Source organism: Papilio polytes, unplaced genomic scaffold (assembly GCF_000836215.1).
Source record: "Papilio polytes unplaced genomic scaffold, Ppol_1.0 DF821544.1, whole genome shotgun sequence".
NCBI lineage: Eukaryota > Metazoa > Arthropoda > Insecta > Lepidoptera > Papilionidae > Papilio > Papilio polytes.
Genome location: NW_013527660.1, coordinates 25,591 through 35,520, shown reverse-complemented (window position 1 = coordinate 35,520; position 9,930 = coordinate 25,591). Strand labels below are relative to the sequence as shown.

The 9,930-nt window shown below is 33.6% G+C and overlaps 1 protein-coding gene across 1 annotated transcript; it reads left to right on the top strand.

Moving 5' to 3' along the window:
• The first annotated feature begins 2,643 nt into the window (after positions 1–2,643).
• Positions 2,644–8,873, top strand: LOC106108388. The gene is made up of 2 exons (XM_013289548.1): positions 2,644–2,730; positions 7,375–8,873. Exons 1-2 carry the CDS (start codon positions 2,716–2,718, stop codon positions 8,797–8,799), a joined length of 1,440 nt encoding a protein of 479 aa, XP_013145002.1. The 5' UTR covers positions 2,644–2,715; the 3' UTR covers positions 8,800–8,873.
• Positions 8,874–9,930: the final 1,057 nt, after the last annotated feature.

Here is a 9,930-nt window from a genome sequence, read left to right as displayed (position 1 = left end):
GGATACGACACTCGTATTAAAATGTGATATTGTATGGATGAAATTGTTATCTTTTATCTGAATTTCCGCTGCCGAAAGGTTTCTATTAAATATCTTTTTTTTTAAATGTAGCAGTAGAACTTTCCAGTTGACTAAGCAATAGTTATGGATAAAATAATTTTAACACTTCATATAAAGGTGGAAACCTATTTCATTTATCGAAATTCATTTTATTTTGACCTCTGATATAATACGAAACAACTATACAAGATGAATCATTTCCAACATAAGGGCATGCATACACTAAACCGGATATTGAAATCTTTAAATTCAACATTAAAAAAGTCGAAAAGTCTATCTCAAACTCTTCAATATTTTAAAGACAGCGAAATGTGTACACCACTTTAAAAATAAATTTAAAGACTTGATATATAATTAAAGTGTATGTATATGTATATGTAAAGCCGCGATAAATAAACACGACTGTAGTATTAAAGTACTGTAAGTGTGGTCAAGCCAGCTACAGCCTATTGGCAGGGACGTAACGTGAACTGAAGCCTTCTAACGTGAAAAATACTCCTCCAATCAACTTTAGTGTATACCACGCCTTAGCACGAATACGAGCAAGACGTTTGCACTATGGTTGGAATTATAGTCTAGAGAGATTTCTAGTTTTTTAAATTATCGCTCATTTTATGAATACAGAACAATTTTGTCGGTCTAGCTAGCTAATAATTTGCTTAATTAAAACTTTAAAAATCGTATGCGTTAATCAGTGGAAATTTTTATTTATTTAAAAAAAATCGCTTTGCCAAGGTAAAGACAGAAGATGTGGGAAATAATTTGTAGAAAATCGAATACAGTTAGCATATTATTATCAAATGTAACTAATATTTGCATTCCAACTGAGAGTACGAATAGTTGAATTGCGGGATTCGAACCCAAAACCAGATCGGATTTTCGTACACTTTTAGGCTATTACCAAAACGGATTAAACAAGATGCATAGTTGAAAATTATACGATTCAATGGATCGATACATACCTTAAAAGTCTGTAAATACAAAGCAATTTTGGTACTGACACTGGCTTTATTTTATAGACGTATGTAGTTGCATTGAAAACTCGCTTAATAAGTCAAAGGTCATAAAAGAGCTGTTAATTTCGAGACATTTATTTTGGAAAAGGCTACGAATAAGGATGTTGAACTATAAGAAACACGATTACTTTGCACGCAAATATTCAACCAAGTTATATTCACGCAAAAAAAACACTTAATTATAGTTAACACGCTTTTACCCGAAATTCCGTCAGCATGGAATTAAAAAATGAACCTTAAGATGTCATCTGCCAGATTATATTCTACATCTATGCCAAATTTCACCGTGGTCGGCTGAGCCTTTTTTTCTGAACGAGTTGTCACCGTTTGCCTTGAGGCTTGTGCTGGCCGAACGCGGATGGAGCACAGCCTGAGCCGTTTTGGAATGACATTTTCTAACCATCCAGCCATCCAAACATTTGTATTAATATCAGTAAGAAGTAAGTAAAACTCAAAGACCGTAGTTTTTATCTTTTTGATGAAAATAATAGTGTCTGTTAACACTTATAAGTGAGAAAGTGCGTTATATTTTTTTTCTGTTTCAATAACGTGTTCTAAGGATTCGTAATAAAATAGTAATAAATCATCGTAATAAAGACGAGTTACGGATACTTTGTATCCGGTTTGTATCAAGACAATATAAACCCACACAACTTAGTGCTACTCGTATATTAACTTACCAATGATACAAAAATCTATTTTACTTCAATATTAGTTTGTTAATAATTGTTCATATGCTTTCCTAATCTATTGATTTAAACAATAAGGGTATTTTAAGGACCATAGAGCTTAATACTCTTTGTAACTTTTTTGTTTGAACGATCGCATGCACTTTATTAATCAGTTCAGACAATTGAATTTACTTGATTGTAAGCATAGTAATGTTATAAATATGTAAGTTTAGATGAATGGAATGCTAGAGTTTACCACCTAAACAGCTAAACGGATCTGGATGAAATTTAACTTAGATGTAGAGCATAGTCTAAGCCACTAATTATTTTTTTTAATTCCACGCAGACGGAGTCGTGGGCAAAGGCTAAACTATACTAATTTTATAAAGAGGAAAAATTTGTGTTTTTGGATTTTTTATTAAAAATTCTTTCACCGTTATAAAGGTAATTTATCTGTGAGTGACATAGGCTATATATTTTTTTTTAATTTCACGCGGACGTAGTCGTGGGGAACAGATAGTCTATACTAATATTATAAAGAGGAAAGATTTGTATTTTGTATGTATTGAAATAACTCAAAAACTACTGTGCTGATTTTTAAAATTCCTTCACCGTTAGAAAGGTAATTTATCTGTGAGTAAGATAGGCTATGTTTTATTTTTTTTTTAATTTCACGAGGGCGAAGTCGCGAGCAACAGTTAGTAAATAATAATTTTAGTAAAATCCTTTGTTACAAATGCCTAGTTACAATTTAAATTTGATTCCGCAAAGTGCAAGTGCGTTGGTTCTCAAAGGTATTGAGAAATGGGCGAGAAATTTCTCGTTACCGGTTTTCGGGTACCGACTTGTGCGTGACATAACCTTGTTATTGGACATCGGTTATCCGGCAAGGCATCTTCGTGTCAGGTATATAAGACAGGTCTTGCCGAGCTTGCGACAATCGTGTAGACAGTTGCCGACATAGCAGTATGATCGCGCTTTGGGTGCGTATTGTGTTTTTACGTATCGAATTATTGTGTTATACGACATTTCGATAACTTTGTTTCAATTTTCGTTATTAGATTTGTACTCGAGGGACGCGTCCGCGATTGGTTTGCTCTGCGAATTCTTAATAATGTGACCTTTTTTCGTTAGTTTGTATTACTTCGTTTTTTCAATTTAAAACTTACTTTTAATTTAATTGGAATACATTTATGTTATTTGTTAATGACCTCTCAAATAGTTATACTATAATGTGATTTTTTTTTGTTGATATCTTTTTGAAAGTGGTTTACATGTTTCGGGATTTTTTAAGTGTTAGTACTTAGTTTTTTATACGGATATCTGAAAAGTATGTATTGTAGAAGTATTATTTTTAAAAACTACTTCTAACTATGAACAAAACGTCGATTTCGAACGATTATCAAGTAGTCAAAAGTAGATTGAATTCGAAAATTCACGTAAAATAGTAAATAATCAAATCAACCTTGTAATCTTTACCAAAAATTAATTTCAATGAAACGGTTTAAAAAAATTATGTGTATATTTATAAAAAATAATTCACACTATTTGCTAATTCATTGAATCACAAAAAAATACACAAAAAAAAACAAATGTCACTCAACCGCTAAATATATTAACATATGTTGATGATAGCCTTGGATATTCAGAATTACCTAATCCACAAACAGTTCAAGAAAATCCCAATTCACAAGTTTTTTTTTCATTTAAATAAACAATACTCGACACTAAGTAAACACACCTTGATGTTAGTAGCAATTTAAGCTTTGACTTAATAATTACGTCATGAAGAGGATATAACTATGAAGTCTTCATTATTTTTTTTTACTTATCCAAATTATCTGTACCAAAAGTGGAATGTTGCATTTTCCTGTTATTTTATTACCTAAGAATATTAAAAATCATTAAAACGCAACAATTAAATGTGGCATTATATTTTTCTTATAATAAGTGTCCGCGCGGATTTTAAAAAACCTTTTAATAAATACGTAGCTTATGTTACACAGTGACAATTTAGCTACCTAATGGTATAACTTTTAACTGTGCGGTTAATTTTTTCAAACATACATAAAGTTTGAACTGAACTGTTCAGTTGTAACTGTCAGTTAAAACTGAGCCAGCTTTATAGGAATTATTACTTTTATCATTTGTAAATTACCGTATTTTGCCAATTTTTTACATGGCTTTTTATTTAATTCTTTTGCATAATATTCACCAAATTAGACTAAACTTGTTTATTTAAAAAAAAAAAATTTCTTTTCTCATTCCTTAATGAATTCGACTCGGACGTTTCGATTGGTGCGAAAAAATCTACATTTGTCTTGATAATACATTCCAATCAGAGTATCTATTACGAATATTTGCGTGGCCGTTTTCGGAACGTCATCAAAATTCGCATTAGAATTGTACAGCGCCCCTATCAAACGTAAAGTACGCCAACAAATCTCGTACAAATTATGTCTACGTTACGAATATGTTCTTTGCACTGTCACACTAATATTCGTCATAGAACCTCAACCTTGGTGAGATAAAATTTGATGATATAATTATGATAACAAAAACAAAGTATTAATGCTGGCGGCGACACAAAATTCCTGTCTATATGTCAAGGTGTGTAAACGGTGACCAAATTACTAATACATCCAATAGTCAAGGTGTCTGAAAAACTTTTTATATTAGGTTTCTGGAATTTCCACTTCCAATCTAGCGATTTGTAAGCGTTTGGTTTACCCATATTTCAACGGAATAAAATTCAAAATACGTAGTTCGGAAACGCATTTTATGAAAAACTAACGAATATTTAAAAGTATCTCGGAAACCGGTCATTAATAACTTAAAAGTGCTACATACATATAACATGATTAAACAATTCAAATAAAATGACAGATTTTTTTTTCTAAGCAGACGAAGCATGACGCAAAAGCTAGTATAGCAAGCTTTTACCTTTTATTCTCTTCAGTGAACATTTATGTTAGCTAGGGTAAACAGGTGCATGCATAATAGATGTAACTACGTCATTTCATATAAGACTGAACACCCACGCTCCTTCTAAAGATTAACAATTCCAACTATAAAATTATATTATACTAGCTTTTGCTTGCGACTCCGTCCCGGCGTATAATAAAAACAATGCCTTTGTTATGCACTAATGCCGTAGCATTTTAATAATGAAAGAATTTTTGAAATAGGCCCAGTAGTGTTTGAGTTATTTCAACACATAAAAATACAAATCTTTACTCTTTATGATATTAGTATAGACTTATATGCTGCATGATAAAAATATCTTTCGTTATATCTTATAAGTCTCTGCTCGTTAATTATTAATATGGTTTAACTACAAAACACGTATAAAATCATTTGAAATCCCTCTTTAAAAGTTATGGTGGTTTTGGTATAAGGGTTCCAGTAGTAAAAACTGAACTGAACTGTGGTAGTGGAAAAGTCCTTATTAGTGGTCTAGGGTGAGTGGATATATGCGACGCGAAAATGCACCCCAAATTTTCTTAAACTAGTGGGTATCTACATTCGTCTCATGATTGGAAAAATAACATATTTGGTTATTACAAATTTGTACAAATTTTACGGGATTTATTTTTCAATGTATTTTTAATATAACCGTTATCTACATAATTAATATACTTTATTATAGTATTTTTCTCTATTTATATTTTGAGCATACTACTGACATTTTCGAAACATGTGGGTAAATAGGTAAAATCATTTATCTATTTTATGTTTGAAAATTAAACACACAAATACAATATATGTATAACATTTCTCGGCTCTAGTAACTATGTAAAATCAATGTCAACAAGATAATTAAGAAATTGTGAATATGCAAGTATCTGTTCAACCTTATTTATAACATTTTAAAATTTATATTAAAACATATTTATAACATAAATTAAGTTTACATATTAATTCGGCCATGTAAAATCGTTAACGCCAGCTCACTATATGTCCCCACTGAGGGGGCCTGCCTCCCTAAGTTAGGGTGACTAAGCCTTAGTCAAGACTGTGTTAAATAAATAACGAATTTTAAGAAATAATAAATAATTTTAAAGAACACAACTTTACTTCCATTATTATAGTCCAAACTTTTTTTTACTGCATTTTTAATAATGCATGAGTTTGTTACAGCGAACTTTGAGTGTATTCAATTTTGAAAATTAAAATTTAACTACCTTTTAGCTGCGATTCCGTCTTCGGTGTGTTCTACGTCTGTGCTAAATTTCAAAAATCTTTATAATATTAGTACGTACTAATAAATATTTTCAGTGTGAATTTAATATTGAGATAACTTTCATAGTGTTCTTTGATAGTAAGAAATTAAATTTATATAAATTCCAAATCAACCTAACCTATTAGTCATACTTTAACGAGAGTTAATCGTCTAAGCATTGACCTTTGTCCGTATAACTGTATTTAAACCAGTTGCCTATTACAACACAACTCATAAAACTAGTGTATGCTTGTTAAGTTGGCTTACAAAAAATAATAAAACTGACACATACTTCCTCTGATCCCGTTTTATAAACGACATATTAAAGTCCGCGAAAGTTATCTGGCCCGAGTAGCCAGGTGTTACTACGGTTCTTGCAGAAATTAATAATTTAAACTAACCCTAATTTGGATTAAATTAAAAAAATAAATGTTAAAAAATCGAACCGCAGCGCTATAATTAAAGATTGTTCAATTTACAATTCAACATTCATACATCAACAAATTTTATGCACTCGAGAAAGCAATAAATAAAGTTTTATGGACAGATTTATCGTTGGAAATATTACCAGTATCAACTCTATAGATTCTAGTATTATTATTCTCGAATGATATTTCAGTTTTAGATTTAGAATATTGCCGGAGCCGGTTCTTAGAAATTAATTGATTAAAGGCAAAATAGGATCTGCTGAGGATCTATTTATAAATAACCATGAAACTCCCACAGAAGTGTCTAGTGAAATGGAAAATGGGTTCTAGTTTTTATTACTAACTACATTCGATATGTATGCATAGAATCAGCAGACTTTATATTGTTCTGCCCTTTTTTATTCTACTCGTGTAAAAAAAACCAAATACCCTTAATAATAAAAAACGTTATTATTCCTTGCGCATTTAATAATTGCTAAACCCTTTAAAAATAATATCTACCACAGCAGTGTCTTCTAATATAGATGAATAGTTAAATATCGCCAACTCTATTCACACAAATCGATAGCCGATGTACGTTCTTAGTTTATTTACGATCCCATAGAATTAAATTAGTGAATGCAAACGGCCTTGTAAGAAAGTGGTTAGAGGTCGTCGCCCCCTAGAGTCACGGTCACTGCTTGCGCAACACGGTCAACGAGAGGCATCTCAACCTCTTATGTAACTGACAAAACTTGCCAGTGCACGGATTATGTCGTCACACGCCTATCAGTAATTATAAGTTACTAGCGGTGTACCTCGCAGTGTTGCACGCATTTATTTTTAATTCTTCACGCCTAAAATTTTCTACATTACAATTAGATGTTTATTTTTCGAGATAATACGAGAGTCCAGTGGTTGTAATAAATAAGACAAGCGTTGCCTATGAATTTGAGAAACGAAAAATATTGAAGCTAACATAATTTTTTTTGTTATAGGTTTTAGCTGTTATCGGAGTGGTGGCGGGTGACGTGGGTCTTGGTTACCACTACAAGGTACCGCAGACGTCGTACGGCATTCCCACGTATCAAACCGGCTCCAGCAGCGGCGTTTATAACACTGGTCTGAGTGGAAGCACCAGCGGCAATAACTACAACAGTCAATACACTGGCACCGTCGGTGCTGGTTCCAACTATTACACTGGTCAAGGTGCCAGTCAAAATGTACAAAGCTCAACTGTCGGATACAACAATGGTTACCAAAACGGTTATCAACCAGGAGTCCAGACTACCGGAGGTTCATACAATACTGGATCAAATTCGAACTATTACCAAACCTCAAGTTCCGGTGTGGTAAGACCCACTTACCAAACTGGAGGCGATTACTCCGCTTTCAACCAGTACCAAACTTCTAGTCAATATCAAACATCGGCTGCTGACAAGTACCAACAATACTACAACGTTATCCAACAACAACCAGCCCAAGTATTCAAACATTACTACGTTCATGCAGCGCCTGAGGAACCCGAAGTTCCCAAAATTCGCCAACCCATTGTTCTACCACCAGCGCAAAAACACTACAAAGTAATATTTATCAAAGCACCAGCGGCGCCCGCACAAGCTCCTCAAATCATTCCAGTTCAACCGCAGAATGAAGAAAATACTATTGTCTACGTGCTTGTCAAGAATCCAGAAGAAGCGAAAAACATTGTCATACCAAAAGTAGAACAGAAACCCCCAACTAAACCAGAAGTTTACTTCATCAAGTACAACAATAAACAAGATTCTCAGGTGATTAATGACATTGTTAGCGACTTAAACAAGGGAGGCTCTGAAGCAGGATATGATGCACTTTCAGACGAAGCTGGTGCAGTGTCTGGAATAAATCAGGGAATTGTATCAACCTCTCAAGTCGGACAAGGCCTGTCACAGAACCAGGGTGCAAGTTCAGGGTTTGATTCTTCATCCCTTGGCTCAACGGTATTCGGATCTGGATCATCAGGATCTGGTGTTTCTAGCTCCTTTGGTACTGTCCCGAGTACCGTTGGTACATTCGATGCAAGTTCGACTGCAACCACAGGTACTTTTGGATCAGGTCTAACTGGCGGTGCTAACTATGGGTCGACATTCGGATCAACATTCGGTTCATCTTCGAATAATTTCGGATCCGTTTATGAAGGTGCTAAGGGCGAAGGTCTTAGTATTGCGTCTGCTGACACTGGATCCTCCCAAAATGGATACGACAGCTCATCGGGATCTAGCGGATACGAGACCTCGTCCGACTCTAGTGCATACGATGCTCTATCTGGATCCAATGTTTCTTCAACCGCCAGTACCCTTATAAATTACGACGCAAACGCAATTTCAACAAGCCAAGGTGTACCTCATGAGACTTACGGACCGCCAAAGTTCAAAACTCTGTAGATTTTAATCTTAACATAACTAAATCGACTCTCTTATTTTAAGTATTTTTGAATAATAAAAAGGAAAACATTTCATATTTCTTTATTATCTTTACCATCCTCACAAGTCTCAAAATTACATTGGAAAACTCCCAAACTTATACAAAGTTATTTTAAACCTCAAGATAATATATAGAAAAATTATTTGTACTTTTCTTTGTATGTAGCGCACTAGCTCAAACACAAGCGTACCGATTTCAAAAACTCTTGCCATCAGAGTACTACATTATCACTAAGTAACATTAGTAATTTTTAATACTTGATTTTTGTTTATTCTCCGCGGACGTGGTCGCGGGCAAAAGCTAGGCATAGATAAAGCTGTCGTCGTGTTCAGCTATCACATTACTAATGGATTAGTTCTTTCACAATACCCTATTGTTGTTAAAGTTGGAAATAGATTCCACCCGTCACCGCCGCGACGGAGCGTCGTGTCGCGTCGCCCACTTGCTTACCTTAAGATAATTTATAAATAATCATATACCTTATTAAAATTGTAATTAAGAAGAGACAATATTTTTTTTAATTCATATCATTGTTATTTAAACTTTCCACAGTTTGATAGCTGTTAAAGAAAAGATAAATATTTAGTAGCAGGTTTTTGATTGTATCCCACGCTAACCTAACTAACGATTTGTCTTTTACACCATAGCAAAATTATTATTTTAAGTGGCCACTATTATTTGACATTATAAGGGCATAAAAAAGATTAGTAATAAATCGTTTCCGCTCTCACCGTAGTTAAGGTAAGCAAACACGAGTAGACTGCAATATTAAAAAAGTAAAGACAAAAATTTTAATGGAACATGTACAAGATCACTTATGTTATTTTGTTAATTCCATACCGATATACCTCCATATACAAAGAAAATGTCGCAGGCGGTGAATCGCGTGGGCTCTAATTTTCTTCTTTCAAGAAGCCCACGTCCAGACAGGAGAGAAATAACTAAGAAATAGAAAACCGTTTATTATAAATTTATGCGACTTTAATTCAGGGCAAGCAACGCGCTGAAAGCTTTCAATGTTCATTGAAAACGTTACTCGATGTAAATGGGATCTTAATTATGCGGCGCCGATATTCCTGGCCGTGGGCGGC